This window comes from Xenopus laevis, chromosome 8S (assembly GCF_017654675.1).
Source record: "Xenopus laevis strain J_2021 chromosome 8S, Xenopus_laevis_v10.1, whole genome shotgun sequence".
Lineage (NCBI taxonomy): Eukaryota > Metazoa > Chordata > Amphibia > Anura > Pipidae > Xenopus > Xenopus laevis.
In genome coordinates, this window is record NC_054386.1 from 39,340,871 (window position 1) to 39,357,665 (window position 16,795).

Sequence of the window (16,795 nt, forward strand, 5' to 3'; positions counted from 1 at the left end):
CCTTCTTGCAAAGTAGGTGTGCATATGTGTGTGTCACAGTACTGGCAGGAGTGATTCTGGAGCTGATGCTGCCCATCCCTCTCACAGCGTGCTTCAAAATCAGAGTCAGATCAGGTCAAAGGGGGAAGCATTGCTAGTGCATTGAGCTTAATAGCTCTCTCTGCATTAATGGATCCGAATTTCTGGATAAAACACGGTAATTTGTCTCTAAAAGATTTTGCCGCTCCTTGTAAATGGCCACTCACTGCTGCCTGAGGCAAGCTTCTCATCTTGTCTCATGGCAGGAGTGGCCCTGGGTACTGAACCCCCATCACTGCAGATTTCAGCCAGAAAACACTCAAGTAGGCATTTCCAGGACAAAATCCAAATGTGCGTGATAATGGATACACAAATTGGCAAAAGGAGGTAAAATCTGCATTTTATGCAACATTGGAGAAAAAGCAATGTGTCTTCTTTGGGCATCATTTATTTATATTGGCCCAGCAAGTTATTCAGCACTTTATAATTATTTATAACAAACAGGGTTCATAATTATAATTTAATAAACAATGGTTGAGGGATAAAGAGAACTTAAAGGAACTGGTGGCCTCTGCTTGCAAGTGCTTTCAATCCAAAGAATAAACTGTCACTGATCACTGGTTTTAGTGGCAGTGGATGCCACTAAAATCAAATCAATACCTATAGTTCATTTGCAAATAAGAGCATTCTCAGTTAGGGCTGCCACCTTTGCCAGCTGCTTAACTGAACTAAGGGTGTGGGGCAGAAAGCATTGGGGATGGGGCAGTAATGTTGGGGTGGGCAAGATGACATTGGTGGAGTTATGATGCCGGGTAGGGTTATCGCATCAGTTAGACGCAAATGGCTTGATTTCTGTTCTGTTTTCTGATAGTTTTAAACTGGACAGCCCTTTGAAAAATTGAGATGTCAAAACCTGTCTATCTATGCTGTATTCTGCTTGATGAGTAAGCCAAAACCTGTAATTACGGGTATGGGATCTATTATACAGAAATCGTATAACAAGAAAGCTCTGAAATACAGAAATGCAAATTTAGTAATAACTGTCAAAAAATAAACTGTCAAACTGTTAGGGGCAGATTTACATAGGGTCGAATATCGAGGGTCGATATTCGACTGCCGAATGTAAATCCTTCGTCTTCGAACGATTAAATCCTTCAAATCGTTCAATTAGAAGGATTTTAATCCATGGATCGAACGATTTTTCTTCGACCAAAAAATTGATAGAAAGCCTATGGGGACCTTCCCCATAGGCTAACATGGCACCTCGGTAGGTTTTAGGTGGTGAAGTAGGGGGTCAAAGTTTTTTTTAAAGAGACAGTACTTCGACTATCGAATGGTTGAATAAGATTCAAAGTCGAAGTAGCCAAAAAAATCATTTGAAATTTGAAGTTTTTTTAATTCTATTCCTTCACTCGAGCTAAGTAAATGGGCCCCTATATTTCTGACTATAAATAATGAATTTGTCAGCTCTACAGTGTAGGGGAACCTATACCGCAGGTGAAATAAACTAAAATTCTCTTTTGTAACACTTGTGCTTTCTGTACTTAAAAATCTTGCATCCTATTCATTGCTCCATACTAGATAAGTGCCTGATCACAAAACAGAGACTGGAAATCCCTACTGTGAATATACTGAAAATGTAATAGTTATGACAAAAACTGTCAGTTATAATATCATTTTTAATTGATTATGAATATTGATTTGCAAATCAATTTAACAAAAGGACAAAGGTTATTGAATTATAGTTACTTTCATCCGGTCTGAATAGGCATGCTGAGAGTTGTAGTTTGCAGGACTACAATACAGAGTTCTCTAGAGAAACAATCCCTAGTGCAACTGAAAAAGTTTGTGTTGTTTATTGTTTGTGTGGTCAGGTTGAGAAAAGTGTCCCTTACCTTAATTTTTGCCTGTGGCGCTCTGTATGCTGTCCCTTTTCTGTTCTTTCTCTCTCTGTGCACAAAAACTCTCTCGTTTACCTTCAAGCCTTTGACTTCATGCTTATTTGTTTGCATTAAGGCAGCTGTATAGATGACAGATGGCTTTGAACTGAAACTCTTGTAAGAAAGCAATCGGTATCCCACTGTGCAAGGTTCTGAGAACTGTCCCGTGCTGATGTAACATGTCACTGCAGCACAAGAGCTAAGCTAGAAAGTGAATAAGAAGGTTGCAAACAAAAAACGTGACCTGGGCACTAACAGTAAAAGTCATGCACAGGAACAGTTAAAGGCATCCATTCATGTTGACTGAACAGAAGGAAATGGCTTGGGTGATTATAGGGCCATATGTGGGGGGCTGGGCCTGTATGTGTAATTCTATTCACGGCAAACATTCTGCACCCTGAGGCTAGAGTCTTCATTGTTCCAAGTCAGCAACACCAATGACATCATAGCAACAAAGCAAGATGAGACCCCCAATGGAATTCTCCTCACGCCTACACAACTAGGCCTCTCTGTCTCTTTGTGCACACTCACTCCAGTTACCTACATGCCTAGTGGATTTGGATTTCCAAACTGATATTTTAAGAATTTGAAAGCAAATTAGCTAACATTAGTTAGTTAGTTAATGCTATCATATATTACAGAACAACTTTCACTCTTATGCCTTTAGCTGGACAGTTAGAGGTCTGGGGCTTATCAAGGGTGTCTTATGACCCACCCTTGCGTTAACAGCTCCATCATGACATTTTCATTTTACTAGCCCCAAAACATGCAGTTCAAATAATTATAGGCCAAGGAACCCCCTATCCCCCCAAGTTGTGCCTTTACCATTCAAATAAAAACACAGAGACATATTATGGCAAAAATCTGTGGAGGTCACAGGCTTTATTTAACAGTTAAATAATCAAAGTTTAGGTACACCCTGACCCCAGCTACGGCTCTTATTCTCCAAATGTGGGCTCACTGCCCAAAAAATCTGCAACTCAAAAAACGTGGGCTCAATGCCCAAAAAAAAAACAAGTAAGTATAAACTCTTCACAAATAGCATCCCCTAAAAAACCCTGCCCTGCTCCACACTCCTCTGTTTCCTCCCCCAACCCGCCCACTTTTTCCCGACGTTGCTAGCCCCCTTCCTTTGTTCCTACCTGGGGGCTAGCTGGGAAGGGGTAGGGAAGGCTAACAAAAATGCTGCGCCTTAGGGGGAAGGGGGCCTTGCCTAATCCCATTTCGTCCTAAACGGCTTCATTCCCCCTAAGACCACTACCAGTGTTTGACTGGCCCACCGGGATACCAGAAAAACTCCTGGTGGGCCCTGTTGCTTCTAACCATTTGGCCTGTTTCATGGTCATTCCCTATTTCTTTAGGGGGCTTAATAATGAAAGAATAGAGTATAGTAAGTAGAAAAAATGACTAGGAGAATAAAAAGGTTGAGTGAGAAGAGGAGGAATAGTTTGGAAAGTGGGCCCATGGTCTAAGGTTTTCTGGTGGGCCCCTGTCATCCTAGTCCGACACTGCCCATTACATAGAAAGAGGTATAACGCACGGTTGTCATTTCAGTTCCTTAAGGGGGCCAAAGATCTCAATAGATGCACTGTAGTAACCAAGTTACCGGGGCCTGATGAATCCCATGACACTGACCCAATGTCACCCCTCGCCTCTACCTTTTATGCACTCTGACCAAGACGAGGAAGGCCACATAATAAAAAAAGTTACTAGGGGTGTCATTTTGCTGCTCCAAGTAAAGTGCTGCACACTGTCATCTGAGCTAAGGTTTTTATCTTTCTACCATACACAAAGAGATCCGCTCATCTGGCGACTGCCCACCTTGAGATGGGCGATATTGGGCTGATCCAATCGTGGCCCCTAGAGCTCAACGATCAGATCATAACGAAGGATGGGGCCAGCTGTAACTGTTGGAGGGGATTAGTGATGTCCGGGCTGGCCCGATACCTCCAGGGCCCACAGGTTTACCCATGGGTGGGGTATGGCCGATCTCGACTTACCACTTGTGGGGCAAGAGCAGGTTGCTCCTTCTCTTCCCACCTCCAACCTTACACTGCCGGCTTTTGACTTCCAGCTTCTGGCTTTACAGATGCGTACCTGCCCTGCCTCTTTTGTGATGTCACTAGCAGGGTGGGTCTATAAATGGAGGAGGGAAGCCGGATGCAGACGGGCTGGGGTTATGGTCGTGCGCGGGTCAAGATTTTCTCAACCCACAAATCACTACAGGGGATGGCTGGACACAGAATAGAAAATGGCAAGTGTGGCAAGAGAACAGTTTTGTAGAAAAGGAGATTCATCCCAGGGTAGCAGGTAGCACCACTGGGATGGAACCACTGATTTTACCTTTGGTTCCCCTTTAAAGCTAACCATCATGCTGCTCACCTATGCCATCTGCCAGCTAAAAGCCTGTCGTAGTGGAAACATTTCCTAATTAGCTTATATTTTACCAAACCCTCAACTGTCACAATAACAAGATTTATTTGGGAGAGAGGAATGTCACACCTTGTAAAAAAAATGAGTGACGTCTGAACCTGCACACGATTGATAGTCCTCACTGGCCATCACTTGACTCCCAGCTGTCGCCCAAATAATCTTGAAGCTGACAGTGTGGCAGGGACATTATATCTGAACCCTACATTGCCTGTGCTAGTTGCAAGGTAGTCAGATAAACTTTTTAGGATACTTTTTAGGAGCTGGAAGGTAGTTTACGGATGAACAGTGGTGGGGAACGGATGCTGTCCTTACTAAACAAGCTAATTTTTATACATTTCTCCTTTGAAAAAAATGCCATTTGTCTTCTTCCATGAAAACCAAATGCAAATATAGTTTCCCCCCTTTTTACAGACATTATGGAGGTTATTTATCAAAATCCAAAATATCTCATTATTTTCTGAAATATACGCTGACCAAATCAGCTCGGGTTATTTCCCCCTATTTATCAATACATTTTCCCCAAAAATTCCAGTGCAGAAAAAAACTCAGTAAAAATTGTACTAAATTCAAATCATACAAATGTTTTAAGATTTTTCAACCGAAAACTGAAAACTCCAGCGCTCAAAACAGGACATTATTGTATCAAAGGGTACAGAGAAGGGCAACTAAGCTGGTAAAAGGTATAGAAAATCTATGAGGAAAGACTGGCCAAATTCGGGATGGTCACACTGGAGAAGAAGTGCTTAAAGGGGACCCTAAGAAATAAATCCAAATTTGTTCCTTGAGCAAAATACACTATATTTATTTTTAAAATTTTGTTTCCTTCAATCTTGGAATTACACAATCACAGCAAGCAGGCAGGAGCCATTTTGTGGACACTGTTATTAAGACAAGTTGTGTATCACCCCAAAATCATTTGTATGCGCCTGAATGGGGGACTTAATGCCATACACAGTGCCCTACACAACTATAGAGTGTGTGGAGGGAGGTGGAATGTAGGGAGAGCAGTGACATCTAGGAAGTGCTGAATGGAAAGTGAAAGTAATTGACTGCCCAGGCATGTAATATTTGATTGACAGCTCAGATATTTAAACACCTTTATAACAGGTATGGATGCTTTATTGAAAAAACTATTTGGGTTTCATTTTTAATTTGCAAACAACTTTTTTTATACAGCTTTTTATGTGTAGGTTACAGGTCCACTTTAAGGGGTGATATGATAACTATGTATAAATATATAAGGGGATCATATAATAATCTCTCTAATGCTTTATGTACCAATAGGTCTTTCCAGCTGACGCAAGGTCACCTATTCTGATTATACTGATAAGAAAAGAGGTTCTGCCTAAATATTCAGAAGGGGTTTTTTTTACAGTGAGAGCTGTGAAATTCTCTCCCTGAATCAGTTGTACAGGCTGATACATTAGATTTAAAGGGGTAGGATGCCTTTTTAGCAAGTGAAGGAATACAGAGTTATCGGAGATAGCTCATAGTACAAGTTGATCCAGGGACTAGTCCGATTGCTATTTTGGAGTCAGGAAGGAATTATTTCCACCTCTTAGGCAAATTGGAGAGGCTTTAACTGGGATGTTTTACCTTCCTCTGGATCAACTAGCAATTAGGTAGGTTAAAAAAAAAGTCAAAAGGTTAAACTTGTTGGACGTGTGTCTTTATTCAACCTAACTTACTATGTGTTTCCCCCCCCCCCACTTCTGTAAAAACATAGAACCATGGAATCAGCAGCAGGCCAAGCCATTCAAATTCAGTTTTGAAGAGGTGCCAGTTATTTTGTCCATCGCAGCAGGTGACAAGTTTACCAAAATATTTCTTTATACTGTATATAAAGTAGACTTTATACTATAATCAAAAGTTTATTTTACGAATGAAGCAACTGGCTTCTACAGTATGTAATCACTCTTGCACACAGAAATGGAAATCCTGTGTTTACCTTATAGCCTTACAGTTTCCTTCTTTGACTTGGGGGACTTCCCATCCCCAGTGTTTATTGGCAAAAAGATTATGCTATTTAAAAACTTAAAATGTGCTGTACATTTGGGGAATTATAATAATCTCCTACATCTCTTAAAAGACAAGTAAAGTTATAGCAACAAACTTTCTGATCAGTACTGCTATGATTTTTTATGCTTTCTCTTGTACTTTTTTTTTTTTTTACATTTCTTTCTCCCCCATAGCGACAAAACACTGTCTGTCATTGTCCTAATAAGCAGGCTTAAATTCACATTAATATTCTATATAGTGAAATCAAAGTGCATAGGCTGCACTTCTCAGGTAATACTATTTAGCAAATATATGCAGTACAGGTGTGGGATCCATTATCCGGAAACCAGTCTTGAAAGCTCTGAATTGCAGAAAGGCATGATTTAAATTTAAAAAATGATTTACTTTGTCTCTGTAATAATTAAACAGTACCTTGTACTTGATCCCAACTAAGATATAATTAATCCTATTGGAGGCAAAACCAGCCTTTTTGGTTTATTTCATGCTTGCATGATTTTCTAGTGAATTCAAATTATGGAAAGATTCGTTGGACCTGAGCATTCTGGATAACAGGTCCCATACCTGTATTTCTATATATAATGCTATTGAAAGCAGTGTCTGTCTTTGCCTTTCTAGTCTCTCCCCTGGTGGCTCAGACTGTTAAAACAATGTAAAACATACCAGTTGATTCACAGACCTGTATTTGCTGTGGACTTTTTCAACATTCATTTAAAAAGTAACAACTAAGGGGCAGATTTATCAATGATATTCTCAAATTTATTTTATGGTCAAAATCGTCAAATTCGACTAGAGAGTTTTGAAATTCGATTTGAGTTTTAAAAAAAATTAGATTTTCGAGAATTATTAATATTCTTAAGATCTCAAATTCGACCATTAGCCACCTAAATCCTGCGGTATAAGTCAACGGGAGAGGTCCAGGGATCAATTTGGAGTTGTTTGCAAAGTTCCTGACATTGAGTTTTTAAAATTCAAATCTAATTCGAATTTGATTCGAGTTTTCGAGTCAATTTAATTCATCCAAGTTTGAAAAATTTAATTTTTTAAATAAAATTTGATTGGTCGAATTTCTCTTTTATGGGAGTTTTAAAAAACTTACATGAATTCGAAATTTGACCTTTGATAAATGTGCCTCCCCAAGTTAAACAAATGCTGCTTTAAAGAGCAACTGGATTAAATTACTTTAAATGCATATTGGAAAGTTGCTTTCTATTATGATTTCTTTTATTAGGCAAATTTTTGGGTTAATATGCAGGTAAAAGCATCCCTTATCTGAAAACCCATTATACAGAAGGCTCCAAATGTTTACACAAATATGTCAAGTTTTTTAAAATTATTTTCTTTTATTCTGTAATAATAAAGTACCTTATACTTGATGGTAACTAATCTGCATAAAAAAAATCATATTGGATTTTAGGGTTTTATAATGTTTAACTGATTTTAAACACACTTAAAGAAGAAGTAAAGAAATACAATAATGATACTGACTATAGATAAACCTATTGTTGTACTCTTTAACCGCTGCATGTTTATTCTAATCATTAATCTAGATTATAAATTTGTACCTGAAATAACCACTGTTCTTAGTCCTTTGCAGTTGCCATTTTGGATCCAGACAGCATCACTTCCACCGCGCGCTTCAATAATGTGCACATGCGTCAAATCTTCTCAAGCCGTTTGACTACAGAAAAAGTTAATTTTGGCCAGGAGCAGGGTCTTGAGATAACTTTTTTGTGTATATGCACCACCTTTTCCCTGAAGTTCATATGCAGAAAATGCTAGGCACCAATCACTCTGTGTAAAAGATCCTGTAACTGTACAGTTTTTAGTAGTTCATCACTTAAATTGCAGATGAGTTCTCATATATTTGATCCATTTACCCTAGTCTCTTTAATTAAACGTACTCTTCACCACTTAAAAATTATTTTGTTTATAACTTTTCATTCTTTATTTTTTTTATTACATTCAGAATGATTATATAACAATAGCATTTTGCTTTAAAAATGCATATAATGGTATGTGATATTCACAGGAGATGTGTTTGCTGGATCCTAGCGCAGCTAAAAGAATAAGAAGGTAGGTGCGGGGGACAGAGGGGGGGGGTTGCAGCTCAGGGAGGGGGACCAGAGTGCATGGGGGGTGGTGATGGGCCCCGAGTCCAAGTCCGATGCTGCCCATTATCATTATATTAAGGACACTGAGATATTTTGTGCATTAAGCTCCTAAAGAAATGCCCTCCACTTAAAACAAAACAGAGATTTTTTGTCCATATAATGCAATATAGTTAAGATGGCCAATATATGGGATACCTTATCCAGAAAGCTCCAAATCACAGGAAGACCAACTCCCATAGCCTCCATTATGAGCAAATAACTTTAAAATTTTAAATTAATTACCCTTTTCTCTGTAATTAATAAAACAGTACTTTTTACTTGTTCCTAACTAACCTGCATATATTCATATTGGTGGCAAAAAAATCCTATTGGGTTTATTTAATGTTTTAATGATTTCTAGCAGACATTAGACATGGTGATTCAAATGACAAAAAGATCTCTTATTCAGAAAATCCCACATCTGAGCTCTGTTGAGGGTGTAATAAACTTGCAGATCTTTGTGTGCCATTCTGAACTATTAGCAGAACTACTGGGGAGGCAGTGGGGGGGCCCCCGCTCCCCTCGGGGCCTGCAAGAGACCACACCACAGCAAATGCAGTAAAGAAAAAACACTAATGGAGAGGTGTGGGCTTATGTAGTGTCGGACTGGGATGCCAGGGGCCCACCAGAAAACCTTAGATCGTGGGCCCACTTTCCAAACTATTATTCCTCCTTGCCTTTCGAAACCTCTTTATTCTCCTAGTCTTTTATATCTACTTATTATACTCTATTAGGGAATGACCATGAAATAGGCTAAATGTTTAGAAGCAAGAGGGCCCACTGACACCTTGGCCCATCGGGAGTTTTCCTGGTATCCCGGAGGGCCAGTCCGACACTGGGCCTATGAACATCCTACACCCGGGACCAGAAGAGGATAGTTATGTTATTGTTCTGAACCTTAGTGCAATATAGGCACTATTCCCACTTAGACTGTAAGCTCTACGGGGCAGGGACCTCCTTCTCACTGTGGGGCGGATTTACTAAAGTGTGAAGTGGCCATCGTTACTCCACAAAATTCACTAAAGTGTGAATTTTACAGAACATTTTTACAGAACGGAGTTTCCTTCCGCCACTTAGACCTGGCGAACTGATAAAGATGAAGCGACGTCCTCCTAAATCTTATGTCAGTGACATTATATCCTGTATGCTGAAAAGTCATGAAAGTTCTAAAAAATGCTGCAGTTTTTTCATATTTTAAAGTCGGATTGTCTTCAAAAGTTGTATCTATTAAAAACTTTCGTGTTAACATTTTTTTTACCATGTTAAGGGTCATGCCACATTTGTTTTATGGTGGGCTCATGTCTAGGATATTAGAGGATCGCTTTTGTCTTTATTTTGCTTCTTTGGACATTTGTAATAATAAGTGGCCACTTCAAGCATTTGAACTTTCACATATATATGACCTATATGTACCCGCTCTATTCAAACTGACATAAAATGTAGTTATCCTATCACAGTAACAACACAGAATCAACACCTTTGTAAATTTCAGTTGTCATCTGTTTGAAGAGTTACAATGTGCCATTGTGATTGGATTAGTGGAAGATTTTATATGGCGAGAACATCCCACACCCGTCAGTTGAACTGAAGAAGCTGCTCGGATGAGTAGTGAAACATCTTCAATGATTAATCAGCAAGTCTAGTTGTTTTAGATTTATCTATACTAGATATATGTACTAATGAAGTTTCACTAGACAGAAACAAACATTAGCGAAAGTTCACTATGAAATGCTCACGCTGACAAATTAACACAAGCAAAAGTTTGCCAGTGTACGGTTTTGCATTTTAGTGAATTAGTGTAGTGGTAGCGAAATTGCGACTGGCAAAACAGCGAGGAGCCTTTGCAGGCGAAAAATTTGCTCTTCAGTGAATTTGCCCCCGTGTCACTTAAGCTCTGTGTCCTTATATGAGCTCTGTGAACTGTGTATATTTATTGTATTTATTGCATACTTTTGTACTTTAATTTATATTGTACTTTTATGCACTGTACTGCTGCGGCTCCTTAACACTTTACACATAAATTTATACATACAAACATACAATATTACTTAAAGCAGTGTCATTTTGGGGAAAATGCATTTCTACCCATTTTATCCTTGCGTGAAAAAAATAATTTGATATGATTAGTTATTATATTTTCTTTCCATAGCAATAGTCGTGCTTTGTTAATTTATGGCAGGTATTCTAGAACATCACTGAGAATGAGATACTGTGTCCCAGAAGGCAAAGCAGGATCACCTGCACCAGTTTATCTTATAACCCCCCCCCCCAGTCTTGCTGCTTACTCTCCTTGTTGCTACTTTGCTCTCAATATATTTCAATCCTCTCTTGGTTAGTACAGGTATGGGACCCGTTATTCAGAATGCTCAGGATCCAGGGTTTTCTGGATACCGGATCTTTCTGTAATTTATACCTTAAATCTACTAGAAAATCATGTAAACAGCCTATTGGGTTTATTTAATGTTTACATGATTTTGAGCACAGACACTTCCTGTGTTTTTTGGCATTCATGCCCCTTCTATTTCCTTGAGGCACACAAAACAAAGAAAACCATTGGAAGGTTAATTGATGTACAGGGCCTCCAGCTGCTTCCCCCTTGCCCTTGTTTGTGAGACTCCCCAACCAGAAGTGCCAGCTGGGGTGCCATCTGCTGCAGTACTTGGACCTAATAATATTTCCTTAACCTTTTAAATGCCACAGATCGTAGAATCTACGTTCTGTGGCAAAGGTACTTGAAATGCCACAGAACGTAGATTCTACGTTCTGCAGCATTCCTGGTTCTCGAGCGGAGGAGCGGCTGTTAGAGCCGCTCGCTCCATTCCTGCTCGATCCCCTGCCCCTAGGCAACGAGCAGAGCAGGGGATCGAGTGGCCCCTGGGGCGCGATCGCCCAGGGGCCCAAAAACAGCAGCAGGCACGTGTTACTTACGTGTCCTGCTGCTGCAGCCTACACCGGATCGACGATCTCCGCCCCCACAGCACACAGACAGGAACCACGAGGCAGATGTCTTCCAGGGGCTCTTCCTGATCACCTGCAACAGTCTTCAGCGATTTTTTCAGGTTAGTGCAACAATTACACACACAAACACACCAACACACACTTATTACAGTAATACACACTTAGATTCAGACTTACACACACTTACACATACATTTTTGGGGATTGGGGGGGTCACTTACACTCACTGCACTTACACACACGTGCACACGCACACACGCGCACATAACATGTAATTTACCATTTGTACACACGCACACGCACATACATGGCATTGTGGCTTTTTTTTTTTTCTTATCGCATCGTTTCTTTTTTTGGCTGAAAAAAATGTTTTATTGCCATTACGCATAGCGTATTCGCTAACCGTACTGTGCAATACCTTTTGTATGTTATTTCGGTGATTATATTGCAATTTTGGGTATTTTGGTGCATTTTTAGCCATTTTATTGAATTTTTAGCCATTTTATTGCATATATTGTGTTCACTTTTTTCTAGCCGTATAACCTGTTTGGCCCATCTAAAATATTCAAACTGTGATTCTGACGGCCGATAACACTAGTCTGGAAAAAAAACATTGATTTTTGTGGTTTTATTGGATTTTTTTGCATTTCACCCTTTACTGCCTTATTTTGTTTTGCCTTGTAAATTTTATCTACTATATATCCATTTGGGGGTCTCTGTGCGCCACATAGTTTGGTATATCTATGCATATTGGGCATCAAAGTGTTCAGTAGACCTCTGGCGTTCATATTTAGGATGTTTTATGCTGATACGTTACGAAATGTGGGGCATATAATGGGGTAAAATTCAATCTTTCTGACAATTTTCAGAAATTTGATAAAAACCGTTATGTTCAGCATTGCTTTGCAGTTTGGCAGTTTGCAGTAGAAACACTTATTTACCCATATTGGATTCGTCAGAATGTGTACTTTCTGAAAATATATGGTTTTCTGGGGTCTCTGTACTGTTAGGTGGTCTAATGTTGCATATTACACACACCAGGTGCTTATATTGCAGCAGCCAGCGCGTCAGCCGTGAAAATGTATATACACTATTGTCATTTGGTGGTCTCTGTGCGCCGCATAGTTTGGTATATCTATGCATATTGGGCATCAAAGTGTTCAGTAGACCCCTGGCGTTCATATTTAGGATGTTTTATGCTGAAACGTTACGAAATGTGGGGCATATAATGGGGTAAAATTCAATCTTTCTGACGATTTTCAAAAATTTGATAAAAACCGTTATGTTCAGCATTGCTTTGCAGTTTGGCAGTTTGCAGTAGAAACACATATTTACCCATATTGGATTCGTCAGAATGTGTACTTTCTGAAAATATATGGTTTTCTGGGGTCTCTGTACTGTTAGGGGGGTCTAATGTCGCATAATACACACACCAGGTGCTTATATTGCAGCAGCCAGCGCGTCAGCCGTGAAAATGTATATACACTATTGTCATTTGGGGGTCTCTGTGCGCCACATAGTTTGGTATATCTATGCATATTGGGCATCAAAGTGTTCAGTAGACCCCTGGCGTTCATATTTAGGATGTTTTATGCTGATAAGTTACGAAATGTGGGGCATATAATGGGGTAAACTTCAAGCTTTGTGACGATTTTCAGAAATTTGATAAAAACCGTTATGTTCAGCATTGATTTGCAGTCTGGCAGTTTGCAGTAGAAACACTTATTTACCCATATTGGATTCGTCAGAATGTGTACTTTCTGAAAATATATGGTTTTCTGGGGTCTCTGTACTTTTAGGGGGGTCTAATGTCGCATAATACACACACCAGGTGCTCATATTGCAGCAGCCAGCGCGTCAGCCGTGAAAATGTATATACACTATTGTCATTTGGGGGTCTCTGTGCGCCACATAGTTTAGTATATCTATGCATATTGGGCATCAAAGTGTTCAGTAGACCCCTGGCGTTCATATTTAGGATGTTTTATGCTGATACGTTACGAAATGTGTGGCATATAATGGGGTAAAATTCAAGCTTTCTGACAATTTTCAGAAATTTGATAAAAACCGTTATGTTCAGCATTGCTTTGCAGTTTGGCAGTTTGCAGTAGAAACACTTATTTACCCATATTGGATTCGTCAGAATGTGTACTTTCTGAAAATATATGGTTTTCTGGGGTCTCTGTACTGTTAGGGGGGTCTAATGTTGCATAATACACACACCAGGTGCTTATATTGCAGCTGCCAGTGCGTCAGCCGTGAAAATGTATATACACTATTGTCATTTGGGGGTCTCTGTGCGCCACATAGTTTGGTATATCTATGCATACTGGGCATCAAAGTGTTCAGTAGACCCCTGGCGTTCATATTTAGGATGTTTTATGCTGATAAGTTACGAAATGTGGGGCATATAATGGGGTAAAATTCAAGCTTTGTGACGATTTTCAGAAATTTGATAAAAACCGTTACGTTCAGCATTGCTTTGCAGTTTGGCAGTTTGCAGTAGGAACACATATTTACCCATATTGGATTCCTCAGAATGTGTACTTTCTGAAAATATATGGTTTTCTGGGGTCTCTGTACTGTTAGGGGGGTCTAATGTCGCATATTACACACACCAGGTGCTCATATTGCAGCAGCCAGCGCGCGTCAGCCGTGAAAATGTATATACACTATTGTCATTTGGGGGTCTCTGTGCGCCACATAGTTTGGTATATCTATGCATATTGGGCATCAAAGTGTTTAGTAGACCCCTGGCGTTCATATTTAGGATGTTTTATGCGGATAAGTTACGAAATGTGGGGCATATAATGGGGTAAAATTCAAGCTTTGTGACAATTTTCAGAAATTTGATAAAAACAGTTATGTTCAGCATTGCTTTGCAGTTTGGCAGTTTGCAGTAGAAACACTTATTTACCCATATTGGATTCGTCAGAATGTGTACTTTCTGAAAATATTTGGTTTTCTGGGGTCTCTGTACTGTAAGGTGGTCTAATGTCGCATAATACACACACCGAGTGGTTATATTGCAGCAGCCAGCGCGTCAGCCGTGAAAATGTCTATACATACTGTCATTTGGGGGTCTCTGTGCGCCACATAGTTTGGTATATCTATGCATATTGGGCATCAAACTGTTTAGTAGACCCCTATGTTTATATTTAGGATGCTTTATGCTGGTAATGATACATGGACAATACGATGCTGGAAAGTTGAAGCTTTGAGGCAATTTCCAGATATTTCACCAAAACCGCCAAATTTGGCAAAGCCTTGCGACTCAGTAGTTTGGAGCAGAAAGGCATGGGTACCCATTTTAGATTCCGTAGAATGTGTACTTTCCAAAAATATATGGGTTTGGGGGGTAAACATATATTTCTGTGTTTTTACCCCACAAAAATGCAGTCAATGTGTTGATTTTTCATTAGCTGAAGTTACCCACAGCAGAATTTGTATGTGCTAACTTCATTTTGGGGCCTCTAAATGCCAGATACTTTGGTAAACTTATGAACAATGGCCACCAAAATGTTCAGAGGAACCCTGGCAATCATATTTAGGGTGCTTTTTCTTAGTACGTAATGACACATGGGTGATATGGTGCTGGGAAGTTGAAACTTTGAGGCAATTTTCAGATATTTCACCAAAACCGGCAACTTTGGGAAAGCCTTGCGACTCGGTAGTTTGGAGCAATAAGGCATGGGTACCCATTTTAGATTCTGTAGAATGTGTACTTTCCAAAAATGTATGGGTTTGGGGGGTAAACATATATTTCTGTGTTTTTACCCCACAAAAATGCAGTCAATGTGTTGATCTTTCATTAGCTGAAGTTACCCACAGGACTATTTGTATGCGCTAACTTCATTTTGGGGCCTCTAAATGCCAGATACTTTGGTAAACCTATGAACAATGGCCACCAAACTGTTCGGAGGAACCCTGGCAATCATATTTAGGGTGCTTTTTCTTGGTGCATAACGATACATGGGTGATATGGTGCTGAGAAGTTGAAGCTTTGAGGCAATTTTCAGATATTTCACCAAAACCGACAATTGTGGCAAAGCCTTGCGACTCAGTAGTTTGGAGCAGAAAGGCATGGGTACCCATTTTAGATTCTGTAGAATGTGTACTTTCCAAAAATATATGGGTTTTGGGGGGTAAACATATATTTCTGTGTTTTTACCCCACAAAAATGCAGTCAATGTGTTGATTTTTCATTAGCTGAAGTTACCCACGGGACTGTTTGTATGCGCTAACTTCATTTTGGGGCCTCTAAATGCCAGATACTTTGGTAAACTTATGAACAATGGCCACCAAATTGTTTGGAGGAACCCTGGCAATCATATTTAGGGTGCTTTTTCTTGGTGCGTAACGATACATGGGCGATATGGTGCTGGGAAGTTGAAGGTTTGAGGCAATTTTCAGATATTTCACCAAAACCGACAATTTTGGGAAAGCCTTGCGACTCAGTAGTATGGAGCAGAAAGGCATGGGTACCCATTTTAGATTCAGTAGAATGTGTACTTTCCAAAAATATATGGGTTTGGGGGTAAACATATATTTCTGTGTTTTTACCCCACAAAAATGCAGTCAATGTGTTGATTTTTCATTAGATGAAGTTACCCACAGGACTATTTGTATGCGCTAACTTCATTTTGAGGCCTCTAAATGCCAGATACTTTGGTAAACCTATGAACAATGGCCACCAAATTGTTTGGAGGAACCCTGGCAATCATATTTAGGGTGCTTTTTCTTGGTGCGTAACGATACATGGGTGATATGGTGCTGGGAAGTTGAAGCTTTGAGGCAATTTTCAGATATTTCACCAAAACCGACAATTTTGGGAAAGCCTTGCGACTCAGTAGTTTGGAGCAGAAAGGCATGGGTACCCATTTTAGATTCGGTAGAATGTGTACTTTCCAAAAATATATGGGTTTTGGGGGGTAAACATATATTTCTGTGTTTTTACCCCACAAAAATGCAGTCAATGTGTTGATCTTTCATTAGCTGAAGTTACCCACGGGACTGTTTGTATGCGCTAACTTCATTTTGGGGCCTCTAAATGCCAGATACTTTGGTAAACTTATGAACAATGACCACCAAAATGTTCAGAGGAACCCTGGCAATAATATTTAGGGTGCTTTTTCTTAGTACGTAATGATACATGGGCGATATGGTGCTGGGAAGTTGAAGGTTTGAGGCAATTTTCAGATATTTCACCAAAACCGACAATTTTGGGAAAGCCTTGCGACTCAGTAGTTTGGAGCAGAAAGGCATGGGTACCCATTT

General features: G+C 39.7%; 1 protein-coding gene across 2 annotated transcripts in view; it reads right to left on the reverse strand.

The window, feature by feature from the left end:
* mvb12b.S (multivesicular body subunit 12B S homeolog) overlaps positions 1-2,247 on the reverse strand; it is an 82,328-nt gene extending 80,081 nt beyond the window's left edge. The window contains exon 1 of one of the 2 annotated variants that reach the window (XM_018232836.2): positions 1,914-2,247. In XM_018232836.2, coding sequence (XP_018088325.1) covers positions 1,914-2,030 — 117 coding nt within the window. In that variant the 5' untranslated portion in view covers positions 2,031-2,247. The remainder of the gene's footprint in view (positions 1-1,913) is intronic. The other variant, XM_018232837.2, reaches the window with a different exon arrangement.
* Between the last annotated feature and the right edge of the window lie 14,548 nt (positions 2,248-16,795).